Source organism: Dendropsophus ebraccatus, unplaced genomic scaffold (genome assembly GCF_027789765.1).
Source record: "Dendropsophus ebraccatus isolate aDenEbr1 unplaced genomic scaffold, aDenEbr1.pat pat_scaffold_1107_ctg1, whole genome shotgun sequence".
In the NCBI taxonomy this organism is placed as follows: Eukaryota; Metazoa; Chordata; class Amphibia; order Anura; family Hylidae; genus Dendropsophus; species Dendropsophus ebraccatus.
Window position 1 is genome coordinate 11,994 of NW_027208524.1, and position 18,623 is coordinate 30,616.

The 18,623-nt window shown below is 41.6% G+C and overlaps 1 protein-coding gene across 1 annotated transcript in view; it reads left to right on the forward strand.

Moving 5' to 3' along the window:
* Positions 1 to 299: 299 nt before the first annotated feature.
* The window catches only part of LOC138774788 (leucine--tRNA ligase, mitochondrial-like), a gene marked incomplete at its 3' end in the record, with an annotated part of 38,470 nt that continues 20,146 nt past the window's right edge, over positions 300 to 18,623 (forward strand). Inside the window, exons 1-5 of the mRNA XM_069955700.1 lie at positions 300 to 1,475; positions 2,717 to 3,000; positions 4,813 to 4,911; positions 9,607 to 9,744; positions 16,348 to 16,451. Of these exons, the coding sequence (XP_069811801.1) occupies positions 1,392 to 1,475; positions 2,717 to 3,000; positions 4,813 to 4,911; positions 9,607 to 9,744; positions 16,348 to 16,451 (709 nt within the window). The remainder of the gene's footprint in view (positions 1,476 to 2,716; positions 3,001 to 4,812; positions 4,912 to 9,606; positions 9,745 to 16,347; positions 16,452 to 18,623) is intronic.

The following is an 18,623-nucleotide window of genomic DNA, read 5'->3' on the forward strand; positions in this document are numbered from 1 at the left end:
GTGAATAATTTTTTATCGCCGGACAACCCCTTTAACTGCATGAGAAATAAATACTACCAGTGTTTAGAAACACTGGTATAGGTGCTATGTCGGCGCCTGTCATCATTCTCTTTCTGTATGACGGTGCACACTCTCTCCTGCTTTAGAGCTTCTCTACTGATGCACAATTACTGTCAATCAGAAACTCAAGAGCCGGGGAGAGTGCGCACCAACATCCTGGCAGGGACAAAAGACAAGCACCAACATCCAGAAACAGAATAGAGCAGACAGAAGGGGAAGTCACGCCCTGGACCGGGACATCAGTGTGATACAGCTATGTCCAGACAGTGGAGAGTGTTCACACTTACGGTATAGGGCCAGACCTGGGTGTCACTGTGACATCCTGTGCTCGGGTGGAGGGCCATTGAGAGAGCCACTCGGAAGGCTCTGAAAGCTTACAAGGCACGTACCTAGCTAGAGGCCAGCTGGGTCAGTGATCTCACTGCACCAGATATGTAAGATCTTTAATGTCAAAATAACTCATTAAACCCATTTTAACCAATTGTATAATTCAGCTGTGTCATCAAGATCCCATAGAGGCATTATCACTTATTATGCCCAGTTAATCTTCAAACCAGAAAAATATCCAAAGGTATTAATGAGTCTGAGTGCTTTAGGACGGGGGACTGACATTTAAAAGAAATAGAGTATTAAATCATTGCCATAGAGGCCCACCTTGTTTACTCTCCCTCCAATACAAATACTGGCAATAAAGTCATCCTGTGGTAGGTGCAGGCCAGCTGTTCTATCACCAAAGCAAAGAGTGAAGAGGGAATAATGGGCAACCTTGGTGAGTGCCCCTGTTTAGGTGAAAAGAAAAGATTATTTTATGCTATTAACCATCACATTAGCACCTGGAACACCTGTATTAAATACAAGTACTTGTATTAAATAATTCCCTTCCATAGAGTCAAAGGCCTTGGTTGTATCTAGGGAGGCCAAAGCTCATTGCTGATGTTTGACAAAGCCAATCTGGGATAGCACTTGCATCTGATATTGTCTGGGGTTGACTTTCCTGGCATAAATCGTGACTGACCCACATGAATAACGTCTAATATCACTTTCTTGAAGCGTGTAGCTATTATCTAGGTTACTAGTCGGCTTTTGAATCCCACTGTCTTCCCACTCCATGGAGAAGGTGGATACATCCCCTGGACTGCCTGGAAAACAGCCTATAGCCTAATAGTGACCAAGCATACTATAAATTTCATTTTTCTACAGCATGGTGTGATAAAAAATGATTACAATTATATACACTTTATGCAGCCATGTAATCCAATCTTTTCATCTTTTTGCCTTCATAACACTGATTCGCATTTTCAGGAATTCCAAGTATAGATTTGGATGATTCCATGTTGGCAGATACATTGGGTATTTCCTATGCAAGTGTTATAGATACACAAGATGGTACTGAGAAAATATCTAATTCAGACAAGGTATGTGAATGAAAGTATCATCTTACAGTTAGTAATTCTGTATTCCCAATAAAGAACTATTGCCAATTTAAATTGAATTTCACTTAACAAGATGCCAATCCTTTCCTGCCCTCCCAGTAATTAGCCATTACAATAATAATTGTATCTACTGATAAAATAATTGTATCCGTGTCTCTGTATAGAATAGAGTGATTCAGGATGCTTTAGAAATGAATTTAAAAACTGCCTCACTTCCCTACCACTACTGTACCAAGAGCACCTGGTCCCTGCTGCTTTTCTCTGCTTCTCTCCTCTGATGTGTTGACCATGCAGGAAGTGCCTGCTCAGCCAAGTAGTGTTCACAGTGGCAATGTGCTGCAACCAGTGATTGGCTGAGTGGACTTAAAGCGACTCTGTACCCACAATCTGACCCCTCCAAACCACTTGTACCTTCGGATAGCTGCTTTTAATCCAAGATCTGTCCTGGGGTCCGTTCGGCAGGGGATGCAGTTATTGTCATAAAAACAACTTTTAATCCGGCAGCGCTGTGTCTAACGGCCGGGGCTTACATTTGTATATGCATTAGGCTGGCACACCCTCTCTGTCCTTCCTCCCCAACCTCCTCATTATTAGGAATGCTCCAGGCAGATTGCTCCCTTTTCCCCACCTGTTTGTATAATGAACATGGGCTGGATCGTTAATACACCTGTGCAAAGCTCAAACAGCAGTAAATGTTGAGGAGGGTGGAAAGGAAGGACAGAGAGGTGGTGCCAGCCTAATGCATATACAAATGTAAGCCCCGGCCGTTAGACACAGCGATGCAGGATTAAAAGTTATTTTTATGACAATAACTGCATCCCCTGCCGAACGGACCCCAGGACAGATCTTGGATTAAAAGCAGCTATCCGAAGGTACAAGTGGTTTGGGGGGACAGATTGTGGGTACAGAGACGCTTTAAATCGTGACTGATTCACATGAATAACATCTGGACATTCCTGTAGGGTGGACACATGAATGGATCACAAAGGCAGGGTTCAGCTCCTTATTACCAAGCCATCTCTGAAATTTTTTCTTATCTTGCCCTGCTCTCAGTCATTTTTGTCTTGCCATGTTATCCTTTATATGTAAAGGGCTACAGTTTCTATGATTTCTGTTCCTTCTGACACCTTTGTTTTATTGTATGTGACAATGAAATAACTGTCTCTAAGCTTTATGATGTCTGACTCACAACTGCTTTAAGATATTATGTTTGTACCTTTTAGTTCACAGGAATGTCCAGACTTGATGCCTTCTATGCCATAACCAAGCAAGCTCAGGATGATGGGGTTGGAGGTCACCTGACCAGTTCCAAACTGAGGGATTGGCTAATTTCAAGGCAGCGTTACTGGGGCACTCCTATACCCATTATCCATTGTTCATCCTGTGGCACGGTCCCTGTACCTTATGATGACCTACCAGTTGGCTTGCCTACAGTGTCTGCCTTCACAGGGAAGGGGTCATCTCCCTTAGCAAAAGTGTTGGAATGGAAAAATTGCAAATGTCCTAGGTAATACATATATTATGAAAGCAGAGCATTAGACAAATACAAACCAGATAGCCTCTCTTCATAAAGGACAAATCCATGGTGTTATTATCAATATCACATTATCAACATCAGTTTCATGGCTATCATTATTTGTCATCAGTATTTAGATCAAGAGCCCTCTCTATACCTGGAAGCTCCCAGATGCTATCAGTAGCTCTGTGCTGGCTATTTAACCATATAGGTGCACATATGTACTACATTGATGGCTATGAGCAGTCATGATATTTCCTACAGAAGTCCCCTAGGGAGGCTACATAAGGGTGTACATTTTAAAAGTTTGAAATTCACTGCGCCACTGAGTACCATTAAAGTCTATGGCACTCCATTCTAACAGCAGACTTTCATTCCACTTCAAGAATGTAGTGAAATAGTTTTGTAAAACCTAAGATGCTGGGCTGCCGCTATAGCAAAAAAGTATATAGAAATATATATCCACGCTTATCCTTATATATTGAGAGCAGTAGAAAATCCCTATAGAAACCCCCCCCCCTGCTTTGGAGAGTTCCTGACACAGACAGAGATGGTAGCAGAGAGTATTGTGTCAGACTAGAAAGAATACACCACTTTCTGCAGGACATACAGCAGTTGATAAGTACTGGAAATGTACTACCACTTTAAACCCTCCCAGCATTACAGAGTGCATAGACAACTGGCCAGGGGTGCTGTTTACATGAGCTGTCTCCGAAGGGATAGGAGAGTAGGGAGATCAGAGGGAAGACAGTGTGAATAGCTCACGCACGGTTTTCTGCATGTTCAGCACAAAGCAGCAGACTCAAAACTGGGGGAAGGAGACTAAAAAGAAAATTACAAGTATGGAACAAACTGTTAGTCTCTAGAAGGAGGGGTTGATTTAATATGTATTTACCTGACAGGAATACCCCTTTAAGAAAGCATTGCTGGTTTATTTTAAAGTGGCTCTGTACCCACAATCTTTCCCCCCCTCCCCAAACCACTTGTACTTTCGGATAGCTGCTTTTAATCCAAGGTCTGTCCTGGGGTCCGTTTGGCAGGTGATGCAGTTATTGTCCTGAAAAACAACTTTTAAACTTGCAGCCCCTTGCCCAATGGCCGGGGCTTAGATTATCTGTGCCCTAACTTTGCACCACCCCTCTGTCCCTTCTCCCCACCCTCTTCATCATTAGGAATGCCACTAGAACATTTTCTCCTGTCTGAACATTGCATAGGTTCCTTAACGATCCAGCCCATGTTCAGTATTCACACAGCTGATGAATAGGAGACAATCTGCCTGGAGCATTCCTAATGATGAGGAGGGTGCGGAGGAAGGACAGAGAGGTTGTGCCAACCTAATGCATACACAATCTAGGCCATGCCCGTTGGGCACGGGGCTGCAAGTTTAAAAGTAGTTTTTTAGGACAATAACTGCATCACCTGCCGAACGGACCCCAGGTACAAGCGGTTCGGGGGGGGGGGGGGGTCAGATTGTGGGTACAGAGTCACTTTAAGATAATGAGAGTCCCTGCTTCACAAAGTTTCAGAAGCAATAGATTCTGTTTGTGTAGGGTTCCACAGGAACTATTGTATATGTGACCTGTGACAAATGTAGCATGGTAGTGTGCTGTGACCTTTGGATATCACACCAGTGCAATATTGCTGTTGGCTACATCTTTACTTCTCCTTCTTATTGGATTTTTTTTCAGGCTTTGATTCAAGAACTGCATGATAAACTGTAGAGAAATTTGAAAGAAAACACAGTATGTGCAACCAGATTACTGTACCAAGGTAACCATGCTCATATATCCACTTGTTTTTCAGGTGTGCTGGAGCAGCTGTGAGAGAGACAGATACCATGGATACTTTTGTTGATTCGGCTTGGTATTATTTGAGATATACAGATCCTCAGAACTCTGAAAGGTATAGTAGCATGGTCCAGACTTGATCAGTAAAGCTCCTATTCCACGGGGCGATGCAGAGGAGCAAATGAGCACTATCAGCGCTCGTTTGCTCCTCGTTCCCCGCTCGCTGTCGCCACTATTCCACGTGTCGGCAGCGAGCGGGTGAGTACAGAGGGGCCGCGGGAAGCTGCAGGGGGGCTGCCCGGGTGATCGCTAGGTCGTCCAGGCAGTCCAAAGAGGATAGCAGCAGTCTACTGCTCCCGGTCCTATTCCACGGAGCGACGGATCTGAGGAGTCGCTTTCCCTTTTCCTCTCCATCCAGTCCAGTCCTCCATGATGATTTCTTCCAGATACGTTTCATCCCCTCAGAACCTGTGAGACAAACAATTTAGGCTCCGCACATTTCTAGCAACTTCTTTCCTTTCTCCCTCCTGTAGGCTCCAAAGTAACTGCGCTGTTTGGTGTTATGTGCAGTAAAGCGAGTAGGAATGTGGGATGCCCCCTGTATGTAGGATCCCCTGCTGTGCCCCCATGAATTAATAATGCCCCCAGAGGTGCCCCCATGAACTAATAAAGCCCCCAGAGGTTCCCCCATGAACTAATAATGCCCCCAGAGGTGCCCCCCATGAACTAATAATGCCCCCAGAGGTGCCCCCCATGAACTAATAATGTCCCCAGAGGTGCCCCCCATGAACTAATAATGCCCCCAGAGGTGCCCCCATATACTAATAATGCCCCCAGAGGTGCCCCCATGAACTAATAATGCCCCCTGCTGTGCCCCCATGAGCTAATAATGCCCCCAGAGGTTCCCCCATGAGCTAATAATGCCCCCAGAGGTTCCCCCATGAGCTAATAATGCCCCCATAGGTGCCCCCATGAGCTAATAATGCCCCCAGAGGTGCCCCCATGAGCTAATAATGCCCTGAGAGGTTCCCACATATACTTATAATGCCCCCAGAGGTTTCCCCATGAACTAATAATGCCCCCAAAGGTGCCCCTAAAAAAAACCAAACATCCTAGTCACCTAATCCACGCTGTGGCTGCAGGCAGAAGCTCTCCTCCTCCTCTTCTGGCTCCATCTTGCGAGCCGCGGGGACAGGACCTCCGGCAGGCGTAATGACGTCACATCATCACACCTGCCGGAGAGGTCATGTCCCGGCCTCCCATAGGCTGCTGGTATGAAGTGCCAGCAGCCTATGGGAGTGAATGTAGGAGCAGGATGCCGACACTTCCTGCTCCTACATTATGCTCACTTAAATGTGCATCCCGAGAAGCTGTGCGGCCGCAGCTTCTTGGGATGCTTAAAGTGACAGCGCACATTTCCCAGCGGGATCCCACGGCACCCCTTGCGGGTTCTCCCAGCACACCAGTGTGCTGCGGCACCCCGGTTGGGAAACGCTGGCCTAGAAGATGCTGCTGTATTAACCCCTTCCCTCCCAGGCCAATTTTCGTTTGCGTTTTCGTTTTTTTTTTCTCCTTGTGTTTAAAAGGCCATAGCGCATGCATATTTTTTGCACCACTAATTTTACTTTGCAATGCCAGACTTAATTTTTGCATAAAATATGCTGTGAAACCAGAAAAAAATTGTATGGGCAGTGAAATTAAAAATAAAAAGGCAGCATTTCAACAATTACAACAATATGTAACTTGCATAACTTTTATATTAATAGATGGCTTTAAAAAAATTAAATACTTTCCGAAAAACTAAATGTTCCTTAAAATTGCTCTATTCCCATGCTTATAGCGCTTTTATCTTTTGGTCTATAGGGCTAAGTGAGCGCCATGATGTGTTCTTTCTATCGGTACCTTGATTGCATATATGCGACTTTTTGATTGCTTTTTATCACAGTTTTTTCTGGATTTGATGTGACAAAAAATGCGCAATTTTGCACTTTGGAATTTTTTACGCTCGCGCCGTTTACCATGCGAGATCAGGAATGTTTTATTTAATAGTTCAGGCGATTACGCACTCGGCTATACAAAACACGTTTGTTTGTTTATTTATTTATTTTTATTTATAAAATGGGGAAAGGGGAGGGGATTTTTTTCTTATTAAAAACACTTTTTTTTATTACATTAACAATAATTAGAAGCCAGTCAGCTGTTTTGCCTGCTTATTTTTAAGACTGATTCACGCAGCAAATACGTCAAGTGGGTTTGTACCCTTAGGGTGCCTTCACACCTACCGTATCGCAGCAGAAAATCCGCTGCGGATCCACAGCAGATCCGCAGCAGATTTAACTAAGTGAATGAACACAGCATTAAATACGCACTGTCAAATCCGCTGCGGATCTGCAGCAGATTTGTAAGTGCGGATTTGATTCTGTGTTCATTCATTTAGTTAAATCTGCTGCGATACGGTAGGTGTGAAGGCACCCTTAAGGTTAATACTGGTGTCACTAATGATGCGTTGTAAGTGCACATTTTCTGCTGTCTAATTAGCTAGGCAGAAAGAGAATAGACCTGCACATACACTCCTAGTCAGTGCAGTAGAACATGTCATAACATAAATGTCAGAACCATAAACACTTGTTGCCACAGGGTAGGGAAAGGCCTGATCACAAGCTCTCCAAATGCTGGGAGCCCCCTTAATCTCAATAATGGGACTGCAAAAGCCCCTGTCTGAATAGAGTGGCAGTTCGCATACTTGATCACTGACCCAATAATTATCTATAGAACTGCAGTAGTGCCAAGATAGCTGAGCACATATATGCACACACTCACATATATATGTGGTGTCCCTTGTACGACACCTGTCCCAAAAGCCCTTCACTCAAAGGTCAGGTGGTGATGAAGGTATTGGTTTTACCACCAGGTGTCAGTGTTTTGTATGTGAACCTTTATATATTACACAGCTGTATTGAACAAAGGGTTACTGCTCTTTCTATGTTGTGTGTTTTGCTGATCAATAGAGATGCTACTTTCTCTTTGCCTATCACTATTCTTCTTTCCCTTACACACACTCTTCTCCACTACTCACAGGGGCTCTTAGGGCCCTATTAAATGGGACGATTATCGTGCAAAAAATCGCTAGTTCGAATTTAAACGATAATCGTTCTGTGTAATTGCAGGCAATGATTGAAAAATCGTTCGTATGTCGTTGTTCGTTGATATAGATCTGAACCTAAAATTATTGTTAATTGTTCGCTAATCGTTCACTGTAATTCCACATTTGTTTGCTCAAGTTCCGCATTTGTTCACTAATTGTTCAGTGTAATGCTGCGTTTACATGGAACGATTATCGTTCGAATTTTCGCGATAATGATCGCATTTGAGTGATAATCGGCTCGTGTAAACACAGCAAACGATCAAGTGACGATCGAGAAATCGTTTATTTTGATCTTTCAACATCTTTCTCAAATTGTCGTTGATCGTTCGCAAAAAATTAGCAAATCGCTTCGTCTTCAACTATTTACCCTATGTGTGAGATGGGCTTAAGCGATCTTAAAAACGATCGCAATAACGATTTTTCCAAACGATATATCGTTCTGTCTAAATGCTGATCGTTAGAAAAAACACATCGTTACTTTGAAATCGTTAATCAATCTATTGGGCCAATTATCGCTTTGTGTAAACGCAGCATAATTGCACATTGTTCATTGTTTTGCTGGGATCAGAAGGAATAAACGATCTTAGTAAGGATCGTAATAACGATCTTACCTAACGACCATCTTTTTGTGTCATATGGTTAACGATTTCAGGTTAACAATAAATCGTTTGCGATCGTTTATCGTTGGTCATTAATCGTTAAAAATCGCTCAATGTAATAGGACCCTTACACACCCTTGTAGAAAGTAATCACTTGGTGGGAGTAGTGTAGCGTTAGTTCCTTTTAGATTCTCATGGGAGGAAGGCACACACAGTACAGATCCAATGAACACAAGTCTGTATCTAGATAAGTCATTTGCTACCAAAGTATTCTGTATTCCAAGAGACTGTTCAATAAAGCCATTATATTTATTCTACTGGGACTCATCATTGCACCAGCACCTGGACACATTCTGCTATACACCTTGAGTCATTTTCCCCTTTCATTGGGTGGCAGTACCGATAGTCTGGGTGGGTCATTTTCCACTCAGGACTACCATGACAGGAGCCCAAGGGACCCATCACAGCCCAGCAGGTCACCGACCATCGGGGAGCAGCACAAACCGGCCATACATAATACAGGTACCAACACCACACCTGTGTGCTGGACTAGCACTGGCGTCACAACATTACCATCACTGGCCGAGTACTGCAATAGAACACCTGATCACATATACACATCACATTCTCTTTGTCTCCAGACTCTCTTTATATCCCCGTTTATGTTTACTACTTACTAGCTGTTGGGAACTTGTCTGTATCATGTTAAAAAAAAAAGCCAGCAAGAAGCTCTAGCTGTTGTAGCAAAGGAAGGGTGAAGGGGAGGGATGAGGAAAGCCCGTGTTAGTGTCTGCAGACCATTTGGTTGCATGTACAGGATGTGTTATTCTAGTACTGTAATTAATCTGTACTTGACACTTATCCTCAGTAATACATGGTAACTCAGTTTAACACCAGTTTCAGAGGATTTTCAGCAAATACAAATAAAGCATTGATTTATTGCATGTGGTTATTGGATTGTGCATGGATATTCTTATTGTTACATAAAGCCTTCTACTGAATAATGGAGTCATTCTAAAATGTTTCTAAATCTTTTCCACATTATTGTTTTTTTTTACTTTTCCAGGCCATTTGACAAATCCTTAGCTGACTTCTGGATGCCTGTAGATCTGTACATTGGAGGAAAGGAGCATGCAGTGATGCACTTGTACTATGCACGATTTTTCAGCCATTTCTGCCGGTCCCAGGGCATGGTGAAACACAGGTTAAATATAATCTCTGTCCTATTCTTTCAGCTGACTTTCATCAAGCACAACAGTGATTGCATATCAATTTTCTCTTGATTCAAGTAGTGTAGCTGGAATATATAGAGCAGCGGATACTCCTCAGACTGTTGCACTTAGTATATCTTGTATGCAGCTCATTTACATATTCTTCCAGCTGTTTTGCATTAGCTCAAATTCCCAGTGATTGAAATCAGCATTTGTATTTTTTACCATGATAAATGAAGTCAACAAAATGAATGACCTATAATAACCAAACTCTCTTAAAATCCCTCCAGCTTTCTCTGTAATATGAAGGGGATGTACAGGACATTTAGATTTCTTTTGTGTCAAGAGGCTTTCAGTATCCTATATGATTATAAATTATTATCCAGCATAAAGCATCCGTTGTTAACACTCATGAGACTGGTGTGCAGTGTTTATTCTTGGCCCTTGCCCACTTTTTTTTGGTATCAATTCTTTATTTAATTTTTCTAAGAGAAATTTAGCAAGTTGTCTCCGGATGCAAGCAATGGAGATCAGGTTTTATAGCGTTTTGAAGGTGAATGGTTTACTATACTAGTCAGTTCTTCAAGCCTGTATAGCTGGTTAACCTTATTAATCCATTGTCCATTCATGGGGGTGTCCAACTTGGCCTTATCCACTTCTGAGCTGACAGCGGCACTACTTATGTATAGGTTTGCAGCTTGTAAATAGAAACAAGCATTTACATTCACGAACAGCAAAATATCTTAAAAATGGTAAGAGACTGCAACATCATCTAGTCAGTATTCACAAGAATTAGGTAGGAAATACATCTATATTAATTATGCTTATCATCATCCCATTTACCTAAGTGGAAAGAGTATGATGCAGATTCTCTACTTAAAAGGGATTTGTTATCAGATTTTTGTTATTGCTGCTCACAGAATGCTGCTGATGACTGGTGGGTGGTCCAAAGTGGCCGCTCATAAACATTGCAGACTACTAAGTATGCTCGCTTAGTAGTCTGACGTGTTAAACAGCTATCTGATATGTGGCACCTACAGGAAAAGTAATACAAACTCATACTCAAGGACCCTGTCACCAGGCTTATGCTGCGGTCAGATAGGGCAGGATAAATCTGGTGATCGTCTCTTTAAACCCCTTCTAACGGGTTGGGTTGGGAGCCTGTATAATACTTTAGTGGTGTATCCTTAAATCATACATATTTTTAAAGCCTAAAATGGTTATCTGGGCAGCATTTTTTATCGGGAAGTGGTAAATACACTACTGTCTTTGTTTCCCTGCTCCTGACAGTATCACAGAACTCCTGCTCCAGTTGCACATAGTCTTGGAAAATAACATCTTAGGGCCCTATTCCACCGGACGATTATCGTTAGCATAATCGTTAACGATTAACGATCTCAAACGACCGCTATTGCGAAAGACCTGAAAACGTTCACTCATTTCCATGGAACGATAATCGTTACTTATGATCGTAATTGCGATCGTTTCTTCTTCCGTATTCTTCGCTATTGCGTTCGTATCTATTGCGAACGACCGAACGATGTCTTATTCAATGCGAACGATTTGCGAACGTTTTGCGAACGAGCAACGATAAAAATAGGTCCAGGTCTTATAAAGCGATCAACGATTTCTCGTTCGGTCGTTAATCGTTAACTGCATTTCAACCGAACGATTATCGTTTAGATTCGAACGATTTAACGATAATCTGAACGATAATCGTCCGGTGGAATAGGGCCCATAGACCCACTCAGCCAGTCATTGTCTGCAGTGGTGTCCCGCCTAAACCACAAACCCAGAAGCACCGTGTTGCAGAGGCTGGAGCTCCATGGTACTCTAAACGGCAGGAGAGCCAAAACAAAAAAAATTGTGTTTTTCTTTCAGTTGTTTTAATTTATTAATTTGCCACATGCCTGAGGATGATTTAAAAAAAAATTTGGACTTTTTGTAGAACATTCTACCAGGCAGACTCATCTGTTCTTTTGTTAAAAAACTATTTAAGTTTTTAGTAAAACTTTCAATTTTCAGGGCAATGCACTTTTTTGTGTTAGGGAATTTACATAAAACTGCTTAGTGACACCATTTTACTGGTGAAACTGCTGTTCATCCTAAATATTTTCCCTGTGGTGTTTTCAAAAGCTCCAAGAAATGCCTGGAGGCTGAAGTTTTCATGTCAGTATTATTAATTCTATGAAGCTGTGTGCTAATGGTATTTCTTTTCTCCCAGCTGATATATTTTATGCGCATCTTTAATGTTTGTTTAATCTGTAACATATTATAAACAAGGGACAGAAAAAGAAATGAAGCCAAGATAAAACTAAGTGGCCTTTATTCAAAGTTATTCTGCACTCTCAGGCCTTCTTTTACATTAAAATCATTGCCCAAAGTACCATCTTAAGTGGCCTTTGAGGGCCAGGTTACTTAAAGGGGTTATCCCATGAAAAATACTGTGTGTATTTTAATAAGATGAGGAAAGATAAATATTTCATCCATAGGAATTGATTATAGATTCTGTTTCTGTATGATACCGTACGTTGATGACAGTGTTAGCACCCCCTGCTGTTCCCTGTCCTGCTGATTTCAAGTGGATTCACAAGTTCCATTGCTGGCCCTATAAGAAGGATAAAACAGTGGGGACAGTGGAGAAGAAAATTATGGAAAGTTAGGTCTCATAGCAAAACATGAGATCTCTGCAGCTGTATGTGAGGCACAGCTTTGTATATAGAGCTGTTATAAGGGCCGTATTACACTGGTCAACATTTGCTGAGTGTGGATCTGCTAAATCTGTACCTGCTTGCTGAACCTATTACACAGCTTTATCGTGCAGCATCGTTAGCAATGTCTGTGCAGCCCTTACTGTTCCTTCAGATGCTTCAGCAAAGGCTGCAGTGAGATAGGAACAGGCAGGAGAACACCAGGGAGTGTGGAGCATAATGGGGAGGTTTATCAAACATGTGTAAAGTAAAACTGTCTCAGTTGCCCCTAGCAACCAATCAGATTCCACTTTTAATTCCTCACAGACTCTTTGGGAAATGAGAGGTGGAATATGATTGTTGCTAGGGGCAACTGAGCCAGTTTTACTTTACACCATGTTTGATAAATCTCCACCAATAACTTTATTATTTTCTATATACTTTAATCAGCTGCCACTTCCTATAACACGCACTGATGCGTTGTTGGCGGCTAATGATTTTTAAACTAACTGTAAGACAATGATCAGCTGATGATGGGCACCTTGGCTGGTCATTGTCTTTATTACACGGGGTGATAGGACTCTAACTAGGAAGCTACTAAGGGCCAGACTGCAATGCATTTCTGGGAAATCCAGCAGCTTTCTGGTCATATGATCACACTGGGGCTTGGCAACAGAAAGTAAAGAGACCAGAGAGGTAAAATAGGCTTAAAGGAGAAGTCCATCAACATTTTCTAATAAAGTATTGTATTGCCCCCCAAAAGTTATACAAATCACCAATATACACTTATTATGGGAAATGCTTATAAAGTGCTTTTTTCCCTGCACTTACTACTGCATCAAGGCTTCACTTCCTGCATAAAATGGTGATGTCACGACCCGACTCCCAGAGCTGTGCGGGCTGTGGCTGCTGGAGAGGATGATGGCAGGGGGATGCTGTGTCCCTCCAGTGCCCTGTGTCTCTCAGTGTCCCCCTGCCATCATCCTCTCCAGTAGCCACAGCCCGCACAGCCGGGTGGTGATGTCACCATTTTATCCAGGAAGTGAAGGCTTGATGCAGTAGTAAGTGCAGGGAAAAATCAATTCATGTGCATTTCCCGTAATAAGTGTACATTAGTGATTTGTATAACTTTTGGGGGGCAATACAATACTTTAATAAAAATTTTACCGGACTTCTCCTTTAAAGGCAATGTGTCATCAAACAAGTGACCTGTTGTTTACATCAGATTTTTATGTTAAACGTATTATTAAAGGGATAGTGCAGTGTAAAGCATTTATTCACTAAATAACACACATTACAAAGTTATACAACTTTGTAATATTTGTTATTTAAGTTAATGACCCCCTACCCATGTTTCCCCACACCCACGCTAGACCTGGAAGTGTGGTGCATTATACTTACGGAATCGCTGTCGACCCCGGCCGCCATCTTGGGACAATGATGTAATCTTCGGAGCCCTCATGCCGGCCCCCCTCCAGCGCGTCATCAGCTGCAATTGGCTGAGCACTGTTTTACTGTGTGAACATACCATTAAAACGAAGCTGAGACTTCATGTTCTGTACAGATCATTTTTCAGCAATAAACTTCTTATTAGATATGAGCAAATCAGGCTTCATTAAGGTTTGAGCAAAGCCGACTGATGAGTTTTTAAATCCCGCAGTTTGCCCGCTTCGGCTTGAAAACAAACCTATGCCTTAGGCTGTATCCATGTTTTCTAGGCAGGATTCAAAAGCCGATTGTTCGGGTTTGTACAAACATTATCGAAGTCTAATTCGTTCATGTCTGCTTCTTATCACTACATACAGGAGTACATTAAGAGGTGACATTAGTCTACATAACAGAAGTACACACAAAAGCTACTGCTCACAACCTTGCCCCCTCCGCCCTTAAACACAATGAACATGTTCATATCTTATTCTTTGTATATGTCCATGAGACTTGCCATAAAGCATGTCACTAAATGCAGCTATGGCAATACCCCCATAATAATGTAAAAGATGCTTTCAAACATACCGCATTGCAGCGAATTTCCTGTTGCAAGTTCCACAGCAAAATCCGCTGTGATACTCGGGACTGTCATTTTCTATGGCTTTACATTCGCGCAGTGGATTTTTCATTCCGCTACAAGAATGTAGCCCCTTCCCACTTAACCCTCAGTTTCCTACATTACCAGTCTGTGCTCCCGCTTGTTTCTCAATTTAATGTATTAGTCCAGCAGCGGTGGGTTAAGTGGGAAGGGGCTACATTATTACAGCAGAATGTAAAATCCACTGCAAGAATGTAAAGCCATAGAAAATGACAGTACCGAGTATCGCAGCAGAACTCCAGCATGAAATCTGCAAGTTATAGAAAATTACAATAAAATACAGAAACATTATAAAAAAAAAAGAACATGTTCCAGTATCTGTCTCTAATCATAAAAACAAATCTAGGTGAAAGGTTGTTTTCCCGTAGAAAGTGTTAGAATAGTGGTGTGTATTATTTCAGGGTTTATTTTTTACATTTTGTGGCCGGGCCCATTAAGCCTGAAGTCCACCCCATGTAGAGTTGATTTTGACCAAGTCTGGTTCACAAACTGTAATTGGGTCAGTATTTTTTTCAAAACTAGGAGTGGCATCAACACAGAGAAAAACTATAACAAAAAGATTGGCACATTTGCTGTGTTTTAAACCTACTCCTGGTTATAAAATGTACAATGCTTGAGCATCACAAAACTAGCAATAGTTTATGTTGGGACCTGCGTGTCCCTGATTATATTACAATTGCTCACTGTTGTTTTATCATTTACAAGTACTTTCAATAAAAATTTTGATTGAAAAAAATAAATAAATAAATAAAAAACCTTCTCCTGGTTCTTACCAAAGCTTCTAAATACTAGCCAAAATACTGTCTTTGAATGCAGCCTAAGGGTTTGGCTTTGTGGTTCTAAAAATTACATGCTCCCCCATTTCACAAGTGACTGAAACGAGTGCCTTCCAGCAAGTAGTCAGTTCATTTCTAGATGAATAAACAATGGACCAATACAGAAAGTATATTGGACAATTTTATCTTTCTAAAATTAATATTATTTTCTAAAACCGGAATACCCCTTTAAATGAATATCTTTGCAAGAAACTTGGGGCTCTGTACAAGACACACCTAGGTCTATCCTCATTTATGATATGCTAAGAATTTCGTTCACATGTAGGTATTATCAATAGCTTAACATTCATATTAGAAATGTAAAGAGGGCCTACCTCCTCCTGGGAGGCCTCTTTATTCAGTAGAGTACTGAAATATAAATGTGTCAAACTGTCCAAAGCAGGAGAGGTTTTGTATGGGGATTTGCTCTTGACAGTTCCTGTCACGGACAGAAGTGACAACAGAGAGCAGCACGTCATACTAGAAATTAAAGGGTTTTCCGGCACTTAAAAGATTTTTATATATTGCTTCCCTTATATAAAACGTAACAAACATTTTATTCTTACCTCACCTTGCTTCCCTGGTGTCCTCCTGCGTTGGCATCCCATGCTGACCTCGGCAGTCTCCACTTCTAAAAGAAAGCCCGCTTAGCTTATCATTGACTGAGACAGGACAGTGCCACGGCCAGTTATTGGCGGGTTGTCTAGTTGAAATGAGTCTCAGAAGTTGTTATGGCTGTGGTCAGCATGGGACGCTTGCTGGCGGACACCAGGGGAGTGCGGTGAGGTAAGAATTGTTTAAGTTTTATATAAGGTCAACAACATATAAAAAGTGCTGGATAACCCCTTTAAATTCCACTTCCTGCAAGACACAAGACATACAGCAGCTGATAAGTACTGAAAGGCTTGAAGTTCATGCTAAACGTCACGATAATGATTTATATTACTATGATATGTACATATGTTATGCTATCTCTCATTGCTCCTCATTCTTTCTTTATTTTAGGGAACCTTTCATTAAGCTTTTAGTACAAGGCCTCATCAAAGGACAAACATTTAAACTTGCCTCTACTGGAAGATACTTACAGAGAGATGAAGTGGACATAAGTGGTAGGTGGTGTCTGTTCTTATTGTGTTGTATTCTAAACATGTATACATAAATCATAGAAGTTTCTCTATTTTCAGTGGAATAAATTGACACAAATACTATTTATGAGAAGCTTTCACACAATGGACATTTAAACTACATAGCCATACATCACATCAATGACAGACAGAATTCATTAGGGAAAAAAACATTCTAAGCAGATTGCTAAATTAAAAGCAGTTACACAGAAACACAGCATCCAGATGTGGTTGCCAAATCGCACGGAATAATGACATTGTAGGACATGACAATCGTGTTAAAGCAGTATTCTGGATGAAAAAAAAACTACTTTTAAATCAACTAGTGCCAGAAAGATATACAGATTTGTAAAAAATCTCAAGCCTTCCAGTACTTATCAGCTGCTTTATGCCCCAGAGGAAGCCATGTAGTTCTTTCTGATCTGAAACAGTGCTCTAGGTAGAGGTAGCAGCAGCAGGATTTCAGTGTCAGATTGGCTACATGACTTTCTTTGGGACAGAAAGCAGCTAAAGTACTGGAAAGCTAGAATTTTAAATTGAAGAAGTTTACAGCTCTCTCGAACTTTCTGGCTCCAGTTGAATTGAGACTTAAAAATGTTTCAGAGATTATATTGGAGATTACATGTACAGACAAAGGGTGACACTTATTAAGTCCGGTGTTTTTTACGCCGGGCTTACAAATGTCCCCGGAGCTCAGAAGATTTATGTAGAGGCGCTTTGCCTGTACATTAATCCCGAGTGCAAGGAGCCCGTCCGTGCGAATAAAGTGAAACCTACGCCAGCTCAAAGTTGGCGTAGGTTTCACTATAATTTTTCCCTCTGAAAAATGCTAAATGTGGCTCACGCACTGGCCGCGCCCCTTCAGCGTGCTGCCGCACCCCCAAAATGCCTCCTCTCCGACCCACTAGCACAGGAGGTGCAGATTGACCCGATGCAAATAAAATATTCGCAAATAGACCATTTGCAAATATTTTTACGCCGATCGAGCCCATCTGCGCCTTACAAAGGCATTTTAGCCTTTTAATAAATTTCCCCCAAAGTGTCAAATGCAGTCTGAATCGTTTCATGCTGATAATGTTTTTATTTGTATAGCGCACACGGATTCCGCAGCACTTTACATAGGTTTTTGCCAATTATTGCTCTCGTCCACAATAGGGCTCACAATCACCTATCTGTATCTTTTGGGTGCCGGAGAAAAGCCACGCAAACACAGAGAGAACATACAAACTCTTTGAAGATGTTGCCATTTTATAAGCTGTTCAAGCTCAAATCAGTGTATGTGTAGAAGGCACTAGATAATCAGATTTTTTCTGAACAAGCAGGTGTAAAGCATCAAGGTTGACAAAATCTATTTGGTACATAAGTCCTGTGCATTGTTTATGTTTAACCCCCTTAGCAACAGAACAAATTTTAATGATCTTTATATCAATACTGTTGATGAAGTTGCCCTAAGTTATGTTACCTTGGTTCCTGGTTGTATGCGTCAGATCTAAATACAAGCACTTAGAGTACCACTTGACACAGAGCACAAAGGGTGCTGTTTTAGAGAATGATTCCTCTTTACTCTCCCTCGTGATGGCCTTATGCCAAATAAGTCTGGGAATAATATGTGTCCCATATGATAAAGTCAGCATGGACCAGCCGACAGAAAATCCTCCCGAGGGTAAGTGCAGTTGTTATGCCCAATTGACCAGTGTCAAACGTTAGTACCATGACAATGGGACATAGCTATTAAAAAATTATATTCAAAAGTTTTGGAGAGGTGATACCTCCTTGTATTGTATATAGGAGGTATACACTAGTGTATATACTAGTGAGCCGAAACAGATTGCATTTTCACCTTTCACAAAGCATGATGTCAATGTACCCATAGCACTGCCAGGGGGTACAGTGAGAGGTAGCCATCGCGAATTGCTTGCTTGCACTGGCTATTTAACCATTTAAATGCTGTTAAAAAGGCTTTGGTCATACGGGTCTGTGGGGATCCATATCCCGATGGGACTCTAATTCTGTGTGGAAATCTCCAAATTTTTTCATTAATAAAAGAATCTATCTAAAAAATTATGTCCGATATAGTCCGGAGGGTGATAAATCTAATGCAATGTTATTACAGTATAATCAAACTGTCGCATATTATGATCACAAATAAGACCTCTT